The sequence below is a fragment of the Trachemys scripta genome, chromosome 16, assembly GCF_013100865.1.
Source record: "Trachemys scripta elegans isolate TJP31775 chromosome 16, CAS_Tse_1.0, whole genome shotgun sequence".
In the NCBI taxonomy this organism is placed as follows: Eukaryota; Metazoa; Chordata; order Testudines; family Emydidae; genus Trachemys; species Trachemys scripta.
Window position 1 is genome coordinate 22,175,899 of NC_048313.1, and position 25,368 is coordinate 22,201,266.

The 25,368-nt window shown below is 57.5% G+C and overlaps 1 protein-coding gene across 4 annotated transcripts in view; it reads right to left on the reverse strand.

Annotated features, from left to right (window-relative positions):
• Positions 1-7,199: 7,199 nt before the first annotated feature.
• Positions 7,200-25,368, reverse strand: part of HDAC7 (histone deacetylase 7) — a 203,504-nt gene continuing 185,335 nt past the window's right edge. For all 4 annotated transcript variants that reach the window (XM_034792076.1, XM_034792075.1, XM_034792073.1 and 1 more), the window contains 12 exons: positions 24,445-24,565; positions 23,196-23,245; positions 21,723-21,830; positions 20,906-20,961; positions 20,335-20,422; positions 18,917-19,036; positions 16,279-16,376; positions 12,864-12,982; positions 12,123-12,256; positions 10,942-11,026; positions 10,271-10,409; positions 7,200-9,706 (listed from right to left, as the gene is read on the reverse strand). In XM_034792076.1, coding sequence (XP_034647967.1) covers positions 9,661-9,706; positions 10,271-10,409; positions 10,942-11,026; positions 12,123-12,256; positions 12,864-12,982; positions 16,279-16,376; positions 18,917-19,036; positions 20,335-20,422; positions 20,906-20,961; positions 21,723-21,830; positions 23,196-23,245; positions 24,445-24,565 — 1,164 coding nt within the window. In that variant the 3' untranslated portion in view covers positions 7,200-9,660. The remainder of the gene's footprint in view (positions 9,707-10,270; positions 10,410-10,941; positions 11,027-12,122; positions 12,257-12,863; positions 12,983-16,278; positions 16,377-18,916; positions 19,037-20,334; positions 20,423-20,905; positions 20,962-21,722; positions 21,831-23,195; positions 23,246-24,444; positions 24,566-25,368) is intronic.

Below are 25,368 nucleotides of genomic sequence, written 5' to 3' on the forward strand. Positions count from 1 at the left end.
TGGCTGCTGAAAAGGGGGGAAACTGTTGTTCTCCTTCCAGCAGCCGGGAGTCCAGGCAGATTCTGGTTCCTGTTTGACTATAAATGATAAAAATGACAAAATCTGTATTCTTCAAACACACTCTCCCTCTCCCGCCACAGATCTCATCATAATTAATTGGGGGTGTGTGTGTGTATGCGCCCATACAATCTCCTGCCTCTATATGGAAACACAACTGCGCAATATTGTGTTACAAGCCCCATTCTGTTCCCAAGTGACAGACGAGCAAACTGAGTTCAGCCACATCAGTGCAAGTCACTTTTTATACCCCTTCAGCACCATGGGATTGCACCCTTGTAGCTGCACCAATGCAAAAAACACCCAAGATAGTCAAACCTTATTGTGACATCAGAGGTAACTCCACCAATCATTGCCCTGCCTATCTTCATTTGCATACTGCAATTCCATTGGTTGAACTGAGTAAGACAGCAGAAAAAAGTATCCATTAATACATTAATGGTTATTAATATATTAATTACATTAATTCATTAATACTTATGCACATGAAATTTTATTCACATGCATTGTCCTGGTGCAACATATGGAATTACTCACATGAGTGCATGTGTGTATTTCTTTGTAGGCTCCAGCCATTCAGTTTTAGCTGCCAGCCACCGGAAAGTCTGGGAAGAATTTTCCAGGTTAAATGTGTTTTTCCCTATGTAATCCTTACTTTTTACATATTACAACTGGTGGATGCTCTACCCTCATGAGCTGATAGCAGTTTTCAAACTATCTAATTGTTCATTAAAATAAATAAAAATCCTATTAAAATATGATTTAGTATGTCTTCATTTATTGCTAAGATTCAAGGTGCATCTGAAATAAAGGCACAGACATTTTTGTAAGTATAAATTGCCGTAAAAGCCTCCTTTAAATTAAACTTGTCAAGCATTAATCAAAGAATAAAAAAGAAAGATAAATAGCTTAAAATCTGCTTTAAAAAAGTAATGTCCTTTTGAGATTAATTAAAAAAGCACAATACCATATTACTTAGAATATCTAGAAATATTAATCCAAAGGGGAAAAAAACCTTTTCAAATTCTTATAACAGCAATTATTGTTGTTATTGTTTTATTATTATTATTATTATTACAGACACAGAAAAAGTTAAAACTTTTTAAATGTAAGTATTAAGCAAATCTTCTAGTTTGACAATATAGTTTTCCCTTTCTCTTTGACTGGCCAGAGCTTTTTATAGGGAAAAATGCCTGTTTGACAATCTTCTAGACCAGGATACCAACTCAAAGCAACACCAGACCCTGTCAGAACAACAGAGGCAAAACTTGCAGACATATTTCTACTACTACGATGATCAACACCCCCGTACCCTGCAACACACCTTGCAAAATCCATCAGTACGCACATGCCTATCACAACAGGTGGTGTACCTCATTTTTATGCACTAAATGCCCGAACAACAACTATGTGGGTGAAACGAGAATCACAGTGCTCTCAAATGAATTCACACAGAAAAAATGATAAAAGACATAAACACATTATTATTACCTGTGGGGGAACACTTTTCACAAAGAGAATACTCCCTATCTGACTTCTCAGCCCTCATTCTCAAAGGAAACCTGCACAACACCTTCAAAAGACAAGCTTGGGAGCTTAAATTCATAACTTTGGTAGGCACAAAAAGTCATGAACTGAATAGAGACACTTGATTTATGGCTTATTACAAGAAACTATAACCTACTAACAACCCTCTCCCCCCCGCCCCGCCAGTTTTTTTCCCTTCCTTCCCCCCATAATGACTGGAAGGGTGTTAAAGGGCCATCTCACCTTGAATGGTCCGTGAAATACGTGTTAACTACTTATGCTCACAATTCATTCTATCTTGTATTTAGCTATAACACTCTGGCCTGGCCTACACTAGGGGAATGTCTACACGACACAATTAAGTCAACCTAACTTAGGTCCCCGTACAGACACCGCAGTAATTACATTGATTGTAGGGTGACCAGATGTCCCGATTTTATAGGGACAGTCCTGATATTTGGGGCTTTTTCTTATATAGGCTACTATTACCCCCCACCCTCTGTCCCAATTTTTCACACTTGCTGTCTGGTCACCCTAATTGATTGTGCATGTCTACATTTTGCTCCTTGTGTCAGCAGTGTGCACCCTCAGCAGGAGCGCTTATGTTGTTTGTATTGTCGCATGGGCCATTATGGGATGGCTTCTGAAAGCCAGTTAACAATCGATATAAGCAACGTCTACATTAATGCTGCATCGACCTAACTACATCGACACTGAGGCCATGTCTACACTACCACTTATGTCGGCAAAAGTTGTGTTGCTCAGGGGGTGTGAAAAAAACCTGCCTGAGCAACATAAATTTTAGCAGCATAAGTGGCAGTGTGCACAGCGATATGTCAGCAGGAGAGCTTCTCTCTCCGGCATAGCTACCGCTGCTTGTTAGGAGAGGTGTAATTACGTTGACAGAAGCACTCTCTCCTGTCGGCACAGAGCAGCTACATGAGAGATCTTACAACGGCATAGCTGTATTGGTTCATCTGTGCCACTGTAAGGGCTCTAGTGTAGACATAACTGGACTCTACGCCTCTCGTGAAGATAGAGTTATTCAGTCAGTGTAGCGGGGCAGTTACGCCAGCGGGAGCAAAATTTTAGTGTAGACACTTACATAGTTAGAGCACCATAAGCTGCCTTGTGTCGACCTAACGCTGTCGTGTAGACCAGGCCTTGGAAATTAGGTCAGTATAATTACATTGCTCAGGAGAGTGAAATATCCACTTCCCAAGCAATGCAGTTAAACGCATCTAACCCCTGGTGTAGATAGCGCTAGCTAGAGAAGCCCTCCCGTAGGTGTAAATAACATCTTCGCCGAGGTGCTCCAGTGGCACAGCTGCAGTGTTTTAAGTGTAGACAAGCCCTCTGAGTACCTTTCCCAGACCTGAAGAACTGTGCTGTGTAGCTTGAAAGCTTGTCTAGCTCACCAACAGCAGTTGGTTCAATGAAAGATATTCCCTCCCCCATCTTGTCTCTCTAATGTCCTGGGACCAACACAGCTACATCAACACTCCATGCAGTCTTTTAGATTGCCTTAAAGATGCCTGTGCTTTGGCAGGGGGGAGAAAAGGTTGGTTTAGCATGGTCTGGAGCTGTTGTTGCAGCTGGTGGAATCTCAACGGCATAGCTGTATTGGTTCACCTGTGCCGCTGTAAGGGCTCTAGTGCAGACATAACTGGACTCTTTCCTTTAAAACAAGACAGTCACACATGAATAGGGAGAGGAAAAAAAAGCAAAGAGAGACCATGCAGCTTCTCTCCCTTGTGCGGACTCTCACTTGCAGCCTCACTGGTGGAGAAACATAGGCCCAGGATAGTGTGGGATCAGGCACTACGAGACCTGGCAAATTTGAACCGGCATTGAGCTATTCAAGGCATTGCTTGTTGCTGCTTCTCCGCTCAAAAAGGGGGGCTTGTCCCGGTGGCTCAGCCAGACTTGTTACACAGAACGTAAAAGGTGAGAAAGAGAAAAGAGGAGTCAAACCGAGAGGAAAGGAAATGACACATGATGGCGAGGGGGTGACAGCAAGAAATCTAAGTCTCACATCTCAGGAGTTAGCCAAAGACGTGGGAGGCGGCAATTAGAGCTGGGCAAAAAAATTCTAGGAAATAGTTTATTTGCCAAAAACTGCAAAATTCTTGTCAAGGTTGCAAAATAGTTTTGACTGAACCAAAAAAAAAAAAAAATCCTTTTGGTAATGTCAAAAGGGTACATTCTGTTTCAACCCAACTCAAAATGTTTTGCTTCAATTTCAGGCATTTTTGACTAACGCAAAGGAAGGGGGACTAGATTCACCACACAGCTGAAGCAGACGGTGCTGACATAGTCATTGGAGCATTGGGGTCTCCCACATCCTAGGCAAGCACAACCTTACCACCAGGCTGTAGAGTCATTCTCATTGCCTTTCCCTGGTTCAGTGACATCCACGGTGACAATCCATAATCGTAGAAATGCAGGGGTGGAACAGAACCTTGAGAAGTCATCAAGGCCCCCTGTGCTAGTGTAACCCACACACCTCCTGGGTGTGGTGCTCTGTCCCATCTAGAGGCACCGAGACCACTTAGAGATTAATGTGTCTGCTCTACCGCCTTAGCTAAGAGCCATGTGAGGCTCCTGCATTTAGCTCTAGAGGTCCCAGGTTCAATCCTGACCACTAATGACCAGGCTCTGTCGGTGTTACATTAGAGCATCTATGACAGGTGTTTGACCAGCCTTTTTGTGGAAAACCTCCAGTGACGGGGATTCCACAACATCCATTGGAAGCGTATTCCAGAGCTTAACTAGCCTTATAGTTAGAAAGCTTTTCCTAATATCTAACCTAAATCTCCCTTGCTGCAGATCATGGGCGGGGCGTGAGCCCCCCCCTTTGGGACGGCTAGCCCCTACCGCCCCGTCAGCTGGAGACCCCAGTGGCCACCCCCCCTCCATCCACCGGAGCCCTGAGCGCCCACCCTCGACCCCCCTTGGGCAGAGAAGCCCCAGCCAAACTATCCCGGGCCACCCCCAGCACTGGGCTGCCGGCCAGCTTCAGCATCCGCTCTAGCTCTGGGCTACTGGCTGACCTGAGCGCCAGGTCACTGGATAGCCTCAGCACCTGCTCAAGTCGGCCACCCGCTGCGCCGGGCCGCCCCCAGCGTCGGCCCACTGGCCTCTGGCTGGCAGCAACACTGAGCTTCCACCAGCTTCGACGCTAGCGTGGGGGAGATCGAGCCCATTATTTCTTGTCTTACCTTCAGTGGCTATGGAGACCAATTGATTAGAGTCCTCTTTAGAACCGCCTTAACATAGTTGAAGACTGAAATCCGATTCCCGCCTCAGTCTTCTTTTCTCAAGAAGTAAATATTCCTTTTTTTAACCTTGCCTCAGAGGTCAGGGTTTTTTAAACTTTTGATCATTTTTGCTGCTCTCCTCTGGACCGTCTCCAGTTTGCCCACCTTGTTCTTAAAGTGCAGCACCCAGAACCGGACACGGCCCTTAGCTGAGGCCTCACGCGTGCCGAGCAGAGTGGGCCAATGAGCGCCTGTGTCTGACACGCCTGTTAATAGCCCCCACAATGATCGTCACCTTTTTCACAACTGCATCACATTTTGATGCTTGTTCAATTTGTGCTCCACTAGAACTCAAATCATTCACTCTGGGTTTTGTCTGGCACTGAGTTTGGGATTTTTGACTTCCAATTTTTTTGAAAAAAGTGATTTTCAATTCAACCTGCAATGAATCTTTTTTTTTGGGGGGGGGGGGGGGGGAGAGGGGAATTGCGAGTGAAACAAAAGATCAATTATCTGTCCAGCTCTTGTAATGAGGCCTTCTCAGAGACTGCTCTCTCGCAGGCCAGACCACCTTTAGGCTCAAGTTGATGATCATGGTGACCCCTGGAGTCCCAGGAGACAGCAGGAGTAGCAGCTATCCTGGTAAAGCTGGTGCCTTCCAGACCAACCATGTCCTTGCTCCCATTGCTTGACACCCCCCATCCCCGCAACACTGAAGGTCCATTAACATTCACCAATTAAAGCACATTTTGGTGATTCTAATGGTAAACATTCCCTCCCACTTCCAGGTTTAGCTCGTTGCCATGCTAACAGTGGCTTAACCAAGAGCCTTGTAGGCCCCTCTGCATTTCGCTCCAGCAGTCCTGTCCGTGCCGGGTCAGTGGGTGTCTGCTTCTGCTGACTTTCCGCCACAATTTTATGTAACAGGCTGAGTGGGCCTTTTGTTACCTTGGAAACCTCAAAGTTCAGGCCCAGCACAACAACAGCCTTTGCTAGCCGAGGCCGCAGCGACACTGCGGGGCAGCAGCATGGTGGAGGGCCCTTCCTTTGCTAAGCCAAGGCAGCAGAGACCCCCAGCAAGGGGCTTGCAGGTCTGCAGCCCCACCCCTACTCACCATGTTCCCTCACCCTCATTCACTTTCACTAGGCTGGGGCAGGGGGTTGGGGTGTGTTTGGGGGTGCAGGCTCTGGGGTGGGGCCAGAAAGGAGGGGTTCAGGGTGCGGGAGGGGGCTCCAGGCAGGGAGTTGGGATGCGGGAGGGGGTGAATGCTCTGGGCTGGGGGTGCAGGTTCTGGGGTGCGGTGAGGCTGGGGATGAGGGGTTTGGGGGGGGCTCAGGGCTGGGGAAGGAGGTTGGGGCTCAGGCGGCTCCCGGTCAGCGGCACAATGGGCTAAGGCTCCGTGCTAGGACAGCAGGTCCTGCTCCTGGGTGGACGGGGGGCAGGAGGCACTGCCCCCCCTCCCCTTGGCCACGGTTCCCAGCCAATGGGAGTATGGAGCTGGACCTGCTGGCTACTTCCGGGGCACAGTTTAGTACCAGGACAGATAGGGTCTAGCCGGACTTTTAATGGCCCGGTCGGCAGTGCTGACCGGAGCCGCCAGGGTCCCTTTTTGACCCGGGGTTCCAGTTGAAAACCGGAGACCTGGCAACCCTAGGCGTGCTGCCAGGCCAGAGCGCATCACCAAAAGCCAGGCCCAAAGAGGGCAGCAACTCTCTTCTCCGAGGAGTTGTAGTTTCCTAGAGCTTAAGCCCAGAAGCTCAGTTCTTCTGACTTCCTGGCCAGCACAGGCCAGAGAACTTCACTCAGGCCCACATGCACTGAGCCCAGTAACATGGCTGGCTGTCATCTCTTCCACAAGGCAGCCAGTCTCTGGAGGGAAAACACACCCATGTGGGGGACAACAGACCCACAAGGGCATTGGCTTCTGGAGGGGACAACAGACACACAGGGGCAATAGGCTCTAGGGGGAATGTATCTGTGGAGCACTGGGGAGGGGACTACCGTCCAACAGGGGCATTAGGCTCTGGGGGGAACATATCCATGGGGCACTGGGGGGGACAACAGACCCACAGGAGCATTGGGCTCGGGGGCCAATGTGTCCATGGGGCACTGGGCTGACAACAGACCCACTGGGGCATTAGGCTCTGGGGGGAACATACCCATGGGGCACTGGGCGGACAACAGACCCATTGGGGCACTGGAGGGAACATGTCCATGGGGCTCTGGGGGGGGGGGGGGGGGAAGCCACATCCAGGGGAGCACGTGGATGGTGCAGGCCGTAGTGCAGTCTGAGCTGTGCCGTGAGTGTCTGAGACCCAGGTCGGCGATGTAGCCATATCCCCGCACACAGCTTGTGCAGTTCTAAGGCAAAGAAATATTTATTCTTCCAAGGTCTTTTTTTCTCTTTGTTATATTTTTACAAACAGACTCTCCCTCTCCTTGCAGACAGTGCCTCGCCAGACACCCAGCCCTGCATGCCTACCCCCCACCTCCAGACCCTGGCCAGGTATCCCAGGCCCTGCAGTCTGCCCCACCGGCCTCACTGAAATGCATGTCTCCACACTTCCTGTGTGCTTCTATTTGGGACATTGGCATGGACCCAAGGAGACACTCAGTTCAGCCAAGGGGGGCGCCCCCCAGAAAGTGCTTGTGGCCATCACACAGGCCCCAGATAATGGGCCCAACTGCTCCCACTGCTGCATGTCACATCAGCTTCTGGGCCAGGCCCCTCTCTAAAGAAATGGCGAGATTGTCCTGGAGGACACAGCCAAGGAGTGGAGAGGGGTCGATCCCCGGTGCCCCTGGCAGAGGAGGGCTCGCTCCCATTACACTAGGAGACTGGACACGACGACCCCACCTGGACAGGAGCCAGCTGGAGATTAACCCAGGAGTGTTGGCTTGTAGCACAGGCTGACGCTGGCGCTTTTGGGGGTGGGGGGGGGCGGGCTGTTCTTCTCCCAGGAAACTGCTGCCAGCCGACCCAACGCTGTTCCTCAGCAAAACCTGTTTGGGGGGGGGGGGGGGGGAGAATATGTTTTTAGCTCTTCCGTGTCGCTGTGAGATGATACAAACAGTGAAGCCGGGGTCAGTGAGGGTTGTAAAAGCTGCCAATTTTGGAGGCCACAGGCTCTCCAATGCCATTTCTGGGGAGCAGAACCGCTGGTCTCCTCCAGCTGGGTGAGTGGAAGGCGCCAAGGCTACAGGGGCGTGTGTGTGAACCCATGTGGTCTACCCAGGGAGGGGGGAAACACTTTGCAAGATCTGCCCAGATCCTAGTCCCACGGAAGTTGAGGAAGGGAGCAGTCAGTCACTGTGTGCCTGTGTAGTGCTGGCTTGACAGGGCCCCAGTCTCAGCTAGGGTCTGTGCAGCACCTGGCTTGATCGTGGTTGGGGTCCGTGCAGCAGCTAGCACGACTGGACCCTGATCTTGGTTGGGGTCTGTGAAGCACCAGGCTTACAGGGCCTCAATGTCGGCGGTGGAGGGGTGGCTGTGCGGCACCTTGCATGATGGGGGTCCTGAGCTCGGGCAGGGTCTGCACAGCACCTGTGACTTCTAGGGGAGCAGGTATTGGGCTGGGGTTTCTGCTCACTCCAGAGAGGCTCTGGCTGGATCTCGGGGGCTCTCTGGAGTGTTTCTAATGTGCCTTCCTGGACTAGCTGAGCACTGAGCAGCGTTCAGACCCCGGTTGAGCTGAGCCCATGTTAGCCCTAAGATGCCCTGTTTCTCCTCGACAGCTGGGGTACTGGGCAGGGAAGAGGGCTGGGGGCTAAGGCAGGCTCCCTAGTGAGGGCTGTCTCAAGGACACTGGGAGAGCCCTTAGTGGCTACTTTGGAAGAAGCCCCCCTCCTCTGGAGCCGGACAAAGGGCCCCATTAGACATGGATCCTCAGGTCACTGGCCGGGCTGGTTGTTCCAGGGCTCAGATCACCCCATGAACGTCCATCTGCAGAGGAGTTTGTTCCCCAAAGTCCCATGGAAAGAAGGGTATGTCAGGTGCGTATTAGCACGTGTAATCTGCAGATAGTGCAAATCAGAGGGGCCCCGTCCCCAAGGGCTTACGCTCTGGTTAGTGGTTAAGGAGACCAAGTCCCAGGCTTGCAGTTCTGGGCACATGGGACACTGGAGTCCAGGGCTTCCCTGTGATTTGCATGTCGTCAACCATCTTCTAACCTCGTCTCATTCGCAATGGGCTCGAGCCCCAAGTCATCGTCACCCCTAGCTCCCACCTCGTGCCTGGCCGGAGGCTCTGATCGCTCCTAGACAAAGGTACAAGGAATGTTCCATCCCCCTCCCAGGAGCAGGCAGTGCAGGGAGTCCCTGGTGGAACCTTTGGCTGTCTGGAGAAGGGGCACAATCCTGAGGTTGGCTCTGAACTGCATGTCAGCCACCACTGTCCATCCCAACACCTGTCCAGTTCCCCACTGCCACAGGACGAGCCCTTGGAGAAAAGCAGCTCTCCACCAAGGGGGCAGGGCCGAGGTCTTCTCACACCCCGTTGGCCCTTTACGCCCCTGCAAGGCCCTGAGGGGAGAGCAGGTGGAAGGTGCGTTGCCAAGCACTGCAGGGCAGATCCTTTGAGAGGGAGTTTCTGGTCCTCGGCTGATCCCAAGCAGGAGGGTGATTCCCAGGCAGCAGTGGGATCCTTTGCGGATGACCTGCCGATACCGCAGCTGGAGGGCCAGGCCGTTCCGGGATGTGACTTGGGGAGAGAGGACAACGTGGCAAACAGGCAGCCAAGAGTCGAGAGCGAGTCACGGGCTAGGGAGAGTCCAGACTCCTTCCTGCCACTGGCGACTCAGAGACCAGCACCGCTCATCACTGATTCATGGGCTCCTCTTCCTCCATCGGCTCATCCTCTGGCCTACAGTAGAGGAAACCAGTCAGCATGGTCAGAGGGGGCCTGTTCCCCCTGCTAACCCCAAGGGGAGCAGCTGGAATTCCCCACACACCATGGCTAGATGGGGGCCTCCTCCCCCTGCCAACCCCCAGGGGAACAGCTGGAATTCCCCATACACCAAGGCCAGAGGGGGGCTGCTCCCCCCGCCATCCCCTACTTGTGGGGGTGCACTTGCAAACGTGATACTGCAGTTGCAAGCCCTGGGCGCTAAATGCCTTTGGACCGATCTTGCCCTAGTGGGTGCCGGACAACCCCAAGGGGCAGACCCCAAGAAGAGGGAATCCCCAGGCACTACCCTAGTGCCCCGTGAGGGCAGTCTGTGTTGCACTCACAAAGCTGGTGCAGGCTGGGCTCAGGGGGTTGCTGGTTAGGGATTTAGGGGGTTAGGCCCAACAGGTGCCCACAGCTCGCCCATGCCCTGGTCCCTGGCTGACAGCACACCGGAGCCATGGTGCCAAGAGGCTCAGGGCCAGAGAGCAGTGCTGGGGTTCTGGGCGACCCCAGGGCTACAGGGAATGGCTCCATCACCTCTTCTCCACCATCACTGCCACCGACAAGGAGGCCAAGGCCGTCACCGTCTCCACCTCCTCTGGGTCATGGTGCTGCATCTCCAGGAACGAGCAGCTCACCTTGGAGGCAAAGCGCTGCACGGCGCCCCAGTATTTACCTGAAAGAGAGGCAGGGCTTAGGGGGACCCTCACCCCCATGAGGGCACATTGGGGCAGGGGGAGGGGTGGCCTCCCCATTCTCAGAGCAGGGGAGGAAGAGAGAGGGGTCTTCCTGCTCAGAGAAGAGGAGGAGGAGGGGCAGAGGGCTTGCTGCTCACAGAGAGGAACGGGGAGGCTGGCCTAGCTTTGTCCAGCCTCTGGCTGTCTGGGTTTTCCTGCACTAGAGGCTTTCCCAAGTTCTCTAGGGTGAGTGGCATGGCTTAGCCTTCTCTGGGAGGGAAATGAGACCCTGATGTGACTTCTGGCGCTGGGGCTGCGCCCCTGCCTGTAGCTCCAGGCATGAAGCAGCCACACAGCTCCAGCACCCCCACCACGCTCTCGAGCCCCAGCTGAGGCGGGTGCTGAGTACCAGTGATGGAGCCCGCTCTGGAATGGCGGTGTGACTGTGGGGCGCCGTGTCCCCACTCCCCCCCTCCCTCCCATATCCCTTTTCTGGCCCCCCTGGAGTCAGCTCCTCCCAGGCACACTCACTCTGGACCCGGATCACTGCTTCCAAGGAGCGCACAGCATTGGGGTTCGGCTTCTGCCTCATGCTCTCCTCTGGGAGGGGATCCAGCTGCAGGGACAAACGCCAGCCAGGCCATTAGTGCTGCTTCCGGCCGGGAGGGGAGCTCGGTGCAGAGAGTTGTGCAATCCCCCGCTCAGCCCCAGGGGGCAGCGCAGCCGGAACACACGGCGACTTTTGGCTGGCCCTGTGATGGAACGCTGGGCTGTGGGGCAGCCGGGGTCGCAGCTGCGCCCTACTGCCCTACATGGAGGTTCTGGGATACTTGGGGCCGGCCTATTAGATAGGCACCAGGCTGGCGTTAGGGATGCTGAACAGTGCGTCCTGCTTCAGGGAGATGGAAGAGGAGCAGACTGGTGGGGACGACAGGGCCTGTCATAACAGATCAGCCTTGTCCTGCCCCCACATGGGCCCCCCAATGCTGCAGGAGACAACAGGCCCCTGCAGAGGATAGCAGGCTGTGGGCAAAGGGGGTACCCTGCTGTGTGGCAGTGTCCAGTGGACAGGAGCTGGGCGAGTCACGCATAGGCGCCGACTTCCCCTCTGCCCGGTGGGTGCTCGACGCCCACCGTCCCTGGCCCCGCCCCCTCCCCACTTCTTCCTGCCCCTGCACTGGCCTTGCCCCACCCCCATTCCACCCCTTCCCCAAAGTCTCCGCCCCCCCACCTTTTCCAACCCCAGCCCTGCCCCCTTGCCGCCCTCATTCCCCCAAGTCCCCGCCCCTGCCCTGCCTCTTCTCCGCCTCCTCCCCTGAGCACGCCACGTCCCCGCTCCTCCCCCGGAAAGTCCTAAGTGCTGCCAAACAGCTGTTAGGCGGCCGGGGGGTGGGGGCCTTGAAGGGAGGGGGGGACACGGCGCGGGGGTGGGGGAGCAGGAGGCGAGCGGGGGGGAGCTTGGCTGCCGGTGGGTGCAGAAATTAGCACCTGCTAATTTTTCCCCATGGGTGCTCCAGCCCCAGAGCACCCACGGAGTCAGCACCTGTGGGCGAGTGCACCTCCCCTATCTTCCATGGGATCCAGCCCCCCTCTTGCCAGTTCCACGGGGCAGCAACCACTGGGGCAGGGCCAGGGAGCTCGGGCTGCCTCCCAGCTCCGCTGCCCTGACCACTGGGGTTGGGAGGAGCACATGCCGGAGCTCGCGGCCTCACCTCATTGCCCAGCAGGGCGGACACGCAGGCCTCTGAGGCATCGCAGATGGCCGTGAGGTCATGGCCCCCTTCCAGGGCGAGGACGATGGCTCCTCCTGCCAGACTCATCAGCTGTCGGGTCATGTAGCCGAAGCCTAAGGAGGAAGAAGCCAAAGGGGCAGCCTGTCAGCCACGCTGCTGCACTGACCATGCCCAGGCACGTGCCTGCTTTGCAGACTGCCCTGGCTACCAGGAGCGGGGCTGACAGGGTACAAGCAGCTGGCATTGGACCCCAGCCCAGACCATCAGCCTCGGGGACTCTGTATCCCCGGGACCATGTGTGCCAGTGAGGCTGGTCAGCTCCCCCATGGCTTCCCCATCCTGCTGAGAGGGGCCTTAACGAGCACGCAGCCAGCAGGGCTGAGCCACTCAGTTCAGGACTCTCTGGCTAATGCCAAAATGCCAGACAGCAAATGGGGGTGGTTGCTGCATCACAGAGCACAGGCCTGGGCTGCTATTACAATAACCCCCCAGGAGCAGCCCCCTCCTGCCCTGGCCTTTGCTACGTGGAGAGCCCCTCTGGGCCAGTGCCAGCCACGGGAGCCGCCCCTGGAGCAGCTCTTCCCTCGCTTCCACACTGGGAGCACATTCCTCCCCTGCTGGCCTCCCGTAGCAGCTCCTGAACCGTCCTGTTCCGGGCAGACCCAGTCCTGGCTTGCTTTCTAACCTGCCGGTGCACAAGCATCAACTGCAGCTCCTTACATTTGGCAGAGACTTTGTAGCCTCCCAGCGGTGGCGGGTGGCCGTCGGCTGCGTCAAACCCTGCAGACACCAGCACCACGTCCGGGGAGAACTCGTGGGCGATCGGCATCACGACAGTTCTGACAGGGAAGAAAACATACGTTCAGCAGGGGCAATGGCCCGGGGCTGAGCACACGGCAGAGGCTGGGCCGCCCGGCTTCCAGTCCCAGCTCTGACACTGACGCAACTAGAGAGGCATTAGCAGGGAACTGCAGGGGGAGCAGCATCCACAGAGCTGGACGACACAACGAATCTCTGCACAAAACTGCAGCCGAGCACACGGCCTTCTCTCCCTACACCTCGGCCCCAGGAAAAGGCCCCTCTGGGACGGTGCAGTGGTGACAGGTGCTGCACAAACTCTGTGATTAGAACTTTAAAGACAAACACACAAAAGGTACCCTAGAGCAGGTGTCAAACTCTAGGCCACAGGCCAGAACTGTCCTGCTCGATGGAGCCCCTGTAACATGCGCTGGTTTGGCAGGATCTATGCTTTCCAGCCCTCAGGGTAGTGAAGCTGGCCTTCTCAACATAACCTGTGTACCAATGCAGTGACGTCTTCTGGAGCCTGCAGACAGCCTGAAACAATGGCTCTGGGAGGTGTGAACTCCCTCCCATTCAGAGATGGAGTGTTCACTCTGAAGAGTAATGATTACACTTCATATGTCACGGCTAACTAGTTGTTGCTGATCATTTTATCAGGTGGGTTGTGAATGGAGTGGGCACTTGCCGCTGATGGTGGAAGGAGAGGGAGGAAATTGGGATCTGTGCCAGGAAAGAAAGTGAGGAAACATATGGCCAGGGCTGGAGGTGGGGAAGGAAGAGGTGTTTCGGGAAGAAAAGGCTGAGGCCTACTGAGCGACACTGAAGAGACTGTCTGGGTTAGTTGGTGCACGAAGGTCGCACAGCCCCCTTGTCAATAATGGGGGCTGGGGGCTGAGGGTCCTGCATGTACATCCCAGAGCACAAATCCACATGGATCCTGGCTCCCTCCTAAAGGGCCTATGCCTCTAACAGAGAGACAGACAGTCATATACTATGGACCGCACAGCCAGACACTGCACATCCCACAGGGACAGAGAGCAAACCACGGGAACACTGGATCCCAGACACAGACAATGTCCGTTCAAAGGAACAGCTCCAGCATGGCCAGATTCCCTGGGTCTGTGCGCTGGCCCCTCTCCAGCAGATCCCAGCTGGGAGCCTAAGGCCATGCTCCTGGGGACAGCGAGCGAAGCCAGGAGCCAGTTTCAGCTGCAGGCAGGTGGGGAACAAAAGGGAAGGGACCAGGCTGTTGGTTCAAAGGGCAGGATATTCCGCGGGCTCCCTGGAAATGCAGCCTCTCAGAGGGGTTGCTGCTGCTCACAGGCACTCTGGGGCTGGATCAGACTCTCTTTCCCTTTCAGCCCTGCTGCAGTAGGACACATGGCTGCCCTAGGGCTCTGGGAAGGAGGAGGTCCTGGACAAAGCAGGGCAAGACCTAGGCAGGTCTGTGGACAGCACATTGGCTAGAAGCGTTGAGCGGCCCATGGGTGGGCTGACTCCAGCACTGGCGAGGCCAGGGGGCCTGGGAGTGAGTGGAGATCACATTGCCGTGTAAACAGAGAGCTATTTATAGAGTCTTTGGCGTAAAAGCAAAGCCCGGGTGTGGGAGCAGAGGGGATGACTGCCGTGAGCCAGGGCCATGTGCGCTGGGCTGGCTCACACAGCGCCTACAGCTCCCAGCTGGTGCTTAGCTGAGCCAACATCGCTCCTTAACGCCCTGGGCCGGGGCCGGGAGAGGGGCTGTTCCAGCCAGGGTGGTCCCCTGTTGTCTCCCCCTGACACAGGGGATCTGTGCATCTTCCCAAATGGATGGGGTTGCATCTTTCCAACCCCCCCGCCCTACTCTGGGCTGCCCCTTCAGACCCACTCCTGCATTGGGCTGCCCCATTTGGGGGCCACCCAAACCTCCCTGATTTGGGCTGCTCCCAAGGTCCTCCCAAGAGGCAGGATTCCCAAGGGAGTCACTAACCATCCCCTGCAGGAGCAGCCAATGCTGCCCCTGCCCGTGGGCAGCTACTGGGTGCCATGCAGAGCATGCCAGCAGCAGCCTGTGCTGGCATGGGCTCGCCCCAGTCTGCAGAGGGACTGGCTCAGAGTCCTGGCTGGGATCCTGGCCTAACAGTAACCCAATACCCAACTGTGCTGCGCACTGGGTCGCTGAAGCCCCTGGGCTGATGTGCTTCACACCAATGCCCCCCACGCCTCATTCCCCTGCAGTGCTCCTCGTAGGACTATGAGGAGCCCCAGGAAGCCATGCGACCACCTGCCTCTGGATGGAACCCCAAGCCCTGCCAAACCCCAGCAGGACTGCGGGGGGACCTGTGCCCAAGCCACGCTGCCCACCCACCTAGCACTTCAGGGCTGGGGCCACACTTCCTGCCTGTCTGGTGCTCCAGGGCTAGGGCTGGGGTGGGGGGAGGCGGAGGAGAGGAAGGGGGCTAGGGGTTAGCCTTCCCCATGGGTATGGCGTGGGACAGTTGGGATGGGACATGGCTGGGGACAAAAGGGAAGGGGGGCTTTGGGGTAGAGATGGGGAGGGGTGCAGCTGGGGACAGAAGGGGAGGGGGTGGCTGGGAAGAGACAGGGAGGGGTGCGACTGGGGACAGAAGGGAAGGGGGGTGTTGGGGTAGAGATGGGGAAGGGTGCGGCTGGGGACAGCCGGGGAGGGGGGCCGTTGGGGTAGAGATGGGGAGGGGCGCGGCTGGGGACAGAAGGGGTGGGGGAAGGGCTGGGGACAGCCAGGGAGGTGCGCGGCTGGGAAGAGATGGGGAGGTGCGGTTGGGGACAGCCAGGGAGGGGCGTGGCTGGGGACAGAACGGGAGGGGGGCATGGGCGTAGAGATGGAGAGGGGTGCGGCTGGGAACAGAAGGGGAGGGGGGCGTTGGGGTAGAGATGGGGAGGCACGTGGCTGGGGACAGCCAGGGAGAGAGGCATTGGAGTAGAGATGGGGAGGGGTGTGGCTGGGCACAGAACGGGACGGGGGTGGCTGAGGACAGAAGGGGAGGGGCATGACTGAAGACAGCCAGGGAGGGGCGCGGCTGGGGACAGAAGGGGAGGGGTGCGGCTGGGAAGAGACAGGGAGGGGCGCGGCTGGGAAGAGACAGGGAGGGGCGCGGCTGGGGAGGGGCAAGGCTGGGAAGAGACAGAGAGGGGGGTGGCTGAGGACAGAAGGGAGGGGGATGGCTGGGGACAGAAGGGGAGGGGCGTGGCTGGGGAGGGGCGCGGCTGGGAAGACACAGGGAGGGGTACGGCTGGGGACAGAAGGGAGGGGGATGGCTGGGAAGAGAGGGGGGGGAGGCGTGGCTCAGAACAGAGCCACCCACAGGAAGGCTACCTGAAAGCCGCCAAGTACTCCGGATCCCCCATGGGTGGGTCGAGCCCACCAGTCCAAGCCACGTTGACATTAAATCCCTCGCCAGCGCCAGAGCCAACCTGGAAGAGAGGAAGGAAGAGCGCTGCAGCAGAGGGCCCGGTGTTCAATGCAGGGCCCGCCGTGCCACGCCAGGGAAGCTCTTAGCTACACGCTCCCCAGCCAGGATCGGCTACAGCGAGGCCAGACTGGAGACCCACGTAGTCCACAGCCAGTCCCTGGGCTCAGGCTCCGGCCCAGGGCAATGGCTGCACCTCAGAGGACTTGTCAAAGCAGAGCCCTTGATGCGCAGTAAGGAGCTGTGGTGTTTCCCTGTGGCATGTCACCCCTTGTGCTTTGCACACTCTCCACTGCAAGCCAGGGTGGGTCATGACAGCTGCTTTACCTGGGGACTGTCTGGGACAGGAAGCGGAGGGGAATCCTGCCGCCAGCCGAAGCTCGTCTACGGGATGTTTAGAATTAACCGTTGGAATTGATTCCCCAGGGACGTGGGGGATTTGTCCGTCCCTCACAGCCTGTCAACTGAGGCTGGCTCGACGGCGAGATCTGGGTTGGGGGGCAGGAGTCACTGTGCGGAACCTCTGGCCTGGGAGGTGCTGGAGCTGAGACGGGGCAGTCAGAACAGGCATCAAGGCCTGGACATCCCTAAAATAATAATCCCCAGTGGGATTCCTGCAGGGGAAGCCCCAGGGGCCCAAGTCAGGGTTGCTCTGCACCTGTGCGATGGCTGCACAAGGTGAGGCTGGCAGTGGGTGAGGGGGGGGGATGACTTGATGGACGTGATGGCGGTGGTGGATCTCAGTGCAGTCTGCTGCTGAAATGGTGTTCTCGGCCAGACGGGGAGCCCCCCAGGCCTTGTCCTGCACAGCTGGGTGTGTTCGGAGGGAGGAGCTGACACTCATTCCTGGGACAAACACCATCAGCCGCTGCCACGTGACACCGTGGGCCCGGCATAGGCAGGAAGACATGGAGGAGAAAACAGCTCATAATGTGCTTAGTAACCACAGCTCCTGGCTAAGCATCATAAACCGCCCTCAGCCGCTCTGCCATCCCCCTGGACGAGGGACGGGAGCTCGGCCTGCCTCACCGCTCAGCACAAAGCCCCTCGAAAGTACATTGTAAAGGACGAGGGACTGGACGGTATCTGTGTTCTGCCTTTCCCCCTCCTCAGCCATGCTCCCCGAGCCAGACTGGCCTCCAGGGCACTGCAGGGAGAACACGGCCGGGTATGGGGTGCTGCAGCACAGCCTTGGGGGAGCTGTGCAGAGTACCCGGCCCTGAGGTCAGGGGCAGCACGGCCTTGGGGGCTTTGCGGAGCACACAGCCCTTGCAGGGGCCGGACTGCCTTGGGCGAGCTGTGCAGAGCACCCAGCCCTGGGGGAGGGGGAGGCCTGGGGAATTCTTTACCGCAGACGCTAAGCAGAGCTCAGCGAAGGACAGCAGAGAGGTGCCGGGGGCTCTCGAGTAAGCAAAGCAGTACAGACCTGCTCAGCCTCCCTCACCCTGGCCAGCCTCCGCTGGTCAGACCCCACCCAGCCTCCCCAACCAACAGGAGCCATGTGGCCCTGCCCAAGCTTCCCCAATCAACCCAAGACTTTACCAAACTTCCCCTCTGCCCATCTCTTGTCCAAGCTTCCCCGATTCCTGCCCCCGTCTCCACCCGACCTTCCCCTGGTGACCCAAGGGACCCCTCCCACCTCCCACAGCTTCCTACCCTACACAGGACCAACCCCAGCTCCCCTGGCCCTGCTGTGGTCACCCTGTGCTCACCCGATTTCCTAGAGTTTAAGACCAGAAGGGACCATCATCACCATCTGGTCTGAGCCCCTGCATCGCATGCCCAGCCCATGGGATCCACCAAGGGTGTCCTCCCTCTGGCCCAATACATCTGGTTGAGCCAGAACAGATCTTGTAGAAAGTGACAGCCAGACTCCGAGCATGGAGAACTCTCCCCATCCCTAGGGCAGATGTTCGGATGCCTAACGGCCCCCCCCCCCCGCCCCCGCTTAAACATTCACACCCTATTTCCAGTCTGAATTTGCCTGGCTTCAGCTCCAGCCATTGGATTTCATTCAGCCTTGGTCTGCAAGATTAAAGAGCTCCCTGCTCTCCGAAATCTCCTCCCATGTGCATGCTTCCAGGCCTGGGTCGATTCTTCCCTGCTCTCTGTTAAGCTAAGGATCTGCCACTCCTTCAGCCCCTTGACCTCACACAGGGTTGCCAGGGCTGGGATGGTTCCTGGAGCTCTTCTCTGAATGACCCTTTTGCCACCATTCGTCTCCAGGTGTGGGCTCCTGGCTCTAGAGCGCAGACCTGCCTCAAACTTGACAGGCTCCACCTGGCCGGGAGCACGAGTGCAACACTGGCTCTCGGCAGTCGTCCACGTGAGCAATGCGTGATGCACAAGTGCTCACAAGAAAGGTGTGCAAAAGGGGTCAGAGTGAATCCATTCAACAGGGCATCTGGCTAGCTCTTCTCCTGCCACGCTCCAGCTTGGGCACCCCCAATGCTCTGCCCCTCGCATGCTGCCCCCATTCCCATGTCTCCCAGAGGATGCGGAGCTGACGTAACCTGGGAAGGGCTCAGAGACTAATGCTCTCACCTCGTCAGCTGCCCCACTGCCGGGGAAGAAGTTGCCATCGTCATGGCGATGTAACGAAATGTAGAGAATGTCTGGGTCTTTGTAGAACACTTGCTGGGTGCCGTTGCCATGGTGAACATCCTGTGTGAGAGAGAGGCTGTGAGCGAGCTCCTCACCCTCTGTCCATGGGATGGCCCTAGAGTCAGGAGCCTACAAGAGTCCAGGCCGCACAGGGACTGCCCAGACCTCTGTCAAGTGTCTTCTAGGCAGATGGACTAAGGATATAAAATAGGGGACAGTGGCACCAGGCTTTGGCCTTTCTCCTCCCGCATCTACACTGGAAGGATCAAGAACACTGAGAAGATGAAGACTTCAACTGAGGAGACTGGTCCAGGCTTAAGGGAGAGGCCTGTGTATTAAAAACTGTAACATCCAGTGGGGTGAGAAAATTGCTTGATCTAAATACTGCCTAGTGTCATAAGGTTTCAGATTTAGACTGTGCGCTTATCTTTTATTTCCTTTGGTAACTATCTCTGACCTTTTATGCCTGTCACTTATAATCACTTAAAATCTAGCTTTCTGTAGTTAATAAAACTGTTTTATACTTTACCTAAAACAGTGTATTTTGCTTGAAGTGCTTGGGAAATCCCAGCTCAGTTTACAGAAGCTGGTACATGTCCTTTGCAAATTGAGGCTTCTGACCAGGGCAGGACAGTACAGTTCTGGGGTGTAAGGATCTGGGGGGAATTAGCTGGTGCCTTTCTCTGTGTAATTCATGAGTGGCTTTGGGTGCCTTCATGCAATCTAGCTGGGTGTGGGGCTCCACGTGCTGTTATGCTGAGTGATAACAGCGCCGGGAAGAGTTTGCTGCTTGTCACTAGCAAAGCATTGTGTGAGACAGCTCAGGCTGGAGAGTTAAGGGGGCACAGCGGTCCCCTATTTCCAGGTTGCACCCTGGGGATCCTGCCACACTCACACAGCTCTGCCAGTGCCCCTCAATCCCAACCTGCAGCTCCCTGCTAACCCACCCCACCCACAGCTCTGCCGGTGCCCCTCAATCCTGACACACAGCCCCCTCCTAACCCACCCACTTAGCTCTGCCAGTGCCTCTCAATCCTGACCCACAGCCCCCTCCTAACCCACCCACTTAGCTCTGCCAGTGCCTCTCAATCCTGACCCGCGGCTGCCTACTAACCCACCCACTCAACCCCAGCCCACAACCCCTATCTGCAAAGCCACTGGCCTCGAAGGCAGGACAACGCCGTACTATCAGCGTACATACAGATCACTGGGGACATGTGGCTTGTTGCATCACATACAGCGGGCTGGGCTCTGCCCGGAGCTAGCTAGCTGGGAGGAACCATCGAGAACAGCTCCAGCCTGAGGAGAGGACAGAGTGGGGAGAAAGCGGGGGGCCAGTGGGGCTGGAGGAGACTCACCCAGTCCACAATGAGGATCTTGCGGAGCTTCCCCTTCTGTTGCAGCTGCTTAGCAGCGATTGCCACGGAGTTGAAAAAGCAGAAACCCCTGCATGAGGGAAGAGTAGGAGCTGGTCAGTGCCTAGGCACCCTCCCCAAGCAGCCACTGCATCCTCCGAGACAGCCACTACCCTGCCCGTGCATGAGGGTTCTCCCGCCCCTCCAGACGGGTGGGTTCTCCCCGCTCCACCCATTGCCCTCTGGACAGAGTGGATTCTCCCCACTCCAACCACTGCCCTCTTGGCAGGGTGGGTTTTCCCCTCCCGTCACTGCCTCCATGGGGTGGGTTCTCCCCTCCCCACTGCTGGTCAGTCCCACTCTGCACAATGGGGAGCCAAGGTTGGAGGCTGGTCGCTCAGCAGGGACTCCCAGCCTGAGCTGCTCCTGGCCTGTATGACTAGCTACTACAGCACATGGGATCCGTGTCCTTTCCGGCCTACTCCTGATGGGAGGAGCCTGGCAGCGAGCTGGCCTGGCCCAGACTCCTCGGGCGGGAAGCAGACAGGGTCAGGAGGCAGATGACGGCTCTTACATGGCTGTGGAAGGGTCCGCATGGTGTCCTGGGGGTCGCACCACAGCAAAACCGTTCTGGGGGCAAGACAAAGAACGTGATTGTGGGGCCGTTATTGCCCACCTCTGCCCCCACCCCCGGGGCATGGGCCAGACTTGCCCTGAGGGCATCAGGGGGTGCTTTGTCCAACCCCAACACAGTCGGGAGGACCCCAAGGTGACCCTCTCACCCACACGCAGAAGTGCCTGGATTTGCCTGGCCCCACAGCCCAAGAGACTCTTCCTCAGCCCTGGGGCCCCTGCATGGAGCACGCCAACACTGGGTGGCTCCAGTCGTGGCACTCAGGGGTGCGAAACCTGCCCCTGCACTCTCGTGCCAGATCCTGCTGTCAGTGGCCCTCTCCCCGACGGGCTCTTGGTGCTGGCGCTGGGCGGGAGCAGGCTGCCATTCACTCCCATGCTAAATGAGCATCTCTCTCTTGGCTCGAGCTAGAGGGCAAGTCTGTCATTTCCAGGAGGCACCAGGCCCTGCTGCCGAGCTGGCTGCCTGCACGAGCCCTCTAATCACTAAGTCAAGCCCGCTGATCCTGCCAGCGCTCCCCATTGCCCCACCCAGATGAAGTCCAGGTACCTCTGGCTTCCAGAGGGAAGTGTCCTGGGGCTTGCTGTCCAGGGTCCCAGACTCTGATGGGCACATGCCAGGGCCTGGAGCCATCACCGAGATCCACACAGGAGGGCGAGAGCACCCCCATGAGTCCCCATCAGCCAGGGGATTGCCCAGCGCTCCCCACCCCAGACACTGGCACGATGCCAGTGCTCATTTCCTGGCCTCCTCCTACCTTGAGCTCCCTTGTGGCCACCCTGAAGGCCAGGTCAGTGACGCTACCAGTGGCCCAGCGGGCGGCGTTGGAGGAGTGCAGCTCGTTCCAGATAGTGTCGCTATCCACCTGGAAGCAAGTGGATAAAAAAGCAGTGAGTGGGGCAGGCCGCCCCCGCCGGAGCTGGGCATGGGGGAGTCTCTACAGAGGGACCACAGCATGAAATGTGGGCTGGCTCTGACAGCAGCACACTGGCTGGCTGCTCGGTGCCAACAGCTGAATCTCAGTCCTCGGAGGGCAGCCGAAAGTGACCGAACCCCCAAACTCCACTTCCCAGGCCAGTCGGGCAGGCCTCTGCACGTCGAGTCCCCGGGCTGGGCCAGCTCTCCAGGCCACCAGCTCCCCGCATGGCCCAGCCCGTAGCTGAGCAGGGCCAGAGGCGGGGGGGAGCCCATTGCGGGCTCTGCCCAGCGCGGCTCCCCTGCGCCTGGGGCTGGGGCAGGGATGGAGAAAATGCATTTTACCTTCTTTATTTTATTTTACTGTTTAAACAAACATCTTGGTTTGATCAGGATCACGTCATGGGCCGAGCCAGAGCGGAAACCTCAGAGTCTCTTCTGATCAAGTCCATGTGTGCGGCTCAAACGCCCCCTCTGCCCACAGACAGGGGGCAGCGTCCAGCCGAGGTGCCTTCGCTCTCCTGCTCTGCCTGGGGGGGTGGGGTGGGCAGGAGGGGAGGCCGAGCAGGAGAGAGAGCAGATGGGACCGAGGGAGCCAGTGGCCCAGAGGAGGAGAGCCAGAGCAGGGAGAGGGAAGGCGAGGAGAGAGTGAGACACTTCCTGAAAGAGAGAGAGACAGAGAGAGGAGAGGAGAGGAGAGGAGAGTGCAGTGAATGGACAGAAACCAGGACAGTAGGCTGCGAAAGGAGAGAGGCAGCAGGGGTGTCTGGAGCATTGGGCAAGGTGGACGGCTGGTTTGCTCTCCCCCAGGGATACTGCTCTGCCCCTCTGACCTGGACCCACCCTGCTTCCCTGACCTGCCTGGGCTGGCACCATTCCTGCACTGCCCCCACCCCCACCCCAGGCCCCTGTGAGCCAAATGCTTTTGGCCATCGGGGCTCCAGGCTGCCAGGGCTTGGCTGAGCCCTCCCAGCCATGTCACGGGGCACTGAACAGCTGAGGGGGGGTGTCACTGACCCTGGGATCCCATTGCCTGGAGCTGACCATGCACTATTCCATGCCCAGAGAGTCCATGGCTTCCTCAGATGCCACATAGTCCTGGGGCCAGCGTGGCTGGCTAGGCCCTGCTCCCACCCACAGGCGAGGGCAGGGGAGCTGTGTGACTGAGCTCCAGGTTTCCTGAGCCGAGGCCTCTGTCTTCGCCTTGGGAAGGGGGGCTCCTGTTCTGTCCGGCCTGCGCAAGGGGCCTAGCACCTTGAGCCACTCATCGCAAGTCTTCTCCCCCAGGTCCCCCAAGGCAGAGTCTGACACTTACCCCCACCCCCCCACAGGGCAGCATGACGAACATCCTCTGCGACAGGATCCCTGCAAGAGAGAGAGGCTGTCAGGGACCAGGGTGGGAGGGCATGGGGGGCGCTGTAAGTTGACAGGCAGGCAGCAGGAGCAGCTAAGGGTGGGGGGCAAGAGGTACCTGGGGGCTGGGGATGAGTGGCAGGAGGCATCTGGAGGTTGGGGGGCAAGAGGATAGGAGGTGCCTGGAGTGTGAGGGGGACAGGAGGCACCTGGGAGGAGGGGAATATGGGGGGTAGGAGGCACCTGGCCTGGCTGCTTGGCGAGAGTTCAGCTTTGCTTTTCAGCATCTGGTGGAGGTGCGTGGCCAGGGCTGGACTGAGCCCGGAGCAGCAGGCATCTGGGAAGGTGCAGGGTGTGTACTACACAGGGAAGATGCAGGGTGCTGAGTGCCGTGCAGAGTCCAGGAGTGGGAGGGTCCGGAGAGCTGGGGCAGAGGAGGTTGGTGGCAGGACTGGGGCCAGCTGTCACAGCTGCATGTGTCTGGCAGTGTCATGGGAGCATTGGGTATTGCTCCTAGCCCTCCCCAGGAGTCGGGGCACCCCATCAGGCTACTCCCCAGTCCTCTCCTATGAAGGGTTCCTGCCAGGGACCTCAGAAGCCAGTTCCAGCTGCGCCGCCAGGTGAGGGTAGTTGAGTTTAGGAGAATCATCCTGGCCCAGTTGCAATCCCACATCCTCTTGGCTTGGGCTGAGAACTCCCAAGCTACCTGCAATGGGGGCACGGTGATGAACTAGAGCCAGCCCCCCGCCTCCCTGGGGCTAGCGCCATGGCACGCAGGGTGATGGAGACTTCATCCAGTGCTCTCGGCTTAGCCTGGCCATGTCCACCCCACGTTCTGCCTCCAGCTCTGCACTTGGGGTGGCATTTACCCAGCGCAATGCCAAGGTGCAAGGCAGCAGAGAACCAGCCCTGGTGGGCCCTGCGGCCTAGGAAGCCAACCTCGTGCAGCTGCACTTGGGTCCAGATTTTCCAATGTGCCTAACTCCCAGCAGCTCCCTCTGTGACCTGGCCCTTAGGGGGCTCTACGGATCAGTGCTTGTGGGGGAGGGTTGGGGTCCAGTGCAGAGAAACGGAGAGGATGGGGCTAAAGTTGCCCAGTGCCCGGAGTGTGCGACCCCAGATGGCTACGTGTCCGGGACAGCGGGGCCACCAGTGTCCCCAGGAGGCAGCTTGCTGGCCTCTGCGGGGGGAGGGGTGGCCCTGTCTCCTACCTGCCAGTTTCCCGTTGTCCAGTTTGAGGCGATTGAGGGGATTGGTGCCGTAGAGGAAGACGTGGCGCTCCGTGTGCACTGACTGCAGCTCCTCCAGGGTTGCCTTGCGCCCCCGCAGACACTGGCAACAAATGGGAGCAGGGCAAGTTAGCAGCATTGGGAGGGAAGAAGGGGCGGCAGGGATGGGCATTACTCCCCTGCGTGCCCACATGCCACCGCCAGCAGAAATCCCAGTCCCTGCCCTCCGCTGGAGAAATAATGGCCTGAATGAGAGCTGAGAGGCTGGGACCAACATCTAAGCACCAGGAAGGGAGGCCTGGGGGTGGATCTGTTGGGGTCTGGGAGTCCCTGGGGGCGCAGCGTGCCAGCCTCACACCCAGCCCCCTCCCAGCCCCTGGGGGCGCAGCGTGCCAGCCCCCCTCTCAACCCCCTCCCAGCCCCTGGGGGCTCAGCGTGCCAGCCCCCCTCTCAAGGACTTGCTTGGTCTTTACGGTCTCAGCTTTCTTTCAAACCAATTGCAAGGCCCTGTCTGCACAGCAGTTGCACCGGTTCAAAACTGATGGTAGTTAAATGGGCGAGGACCTGGCCTTGCCGCTTTGAGCTAAATCGGTTTGAGCGGGATTGAGGCCTTGTCTACATGCAAAGGCTGTAGCACTTAACTGTACCGGCATGAGGAGATTGAGGGAGCTGGTGCATTGGCAGGTCCACTGCTCACCTGGGTCCAGTGAGCCCAGACAGGGTGGGGAGAGGGCACCTTTATCCCAGTATAACTGGGTCTGCACTGGGGCTGTACCCGTAGAATTGCTGCAGTAACCCTGCCCCCCGTGGCTCCATCAGGACACATGCAGTGTGCAGAGCAGGCCTTCACTTGGGCTAAGTGCGCCAACCCCAGCCGTTTGCCCCAGTGTAACTAGACCAAAGGCT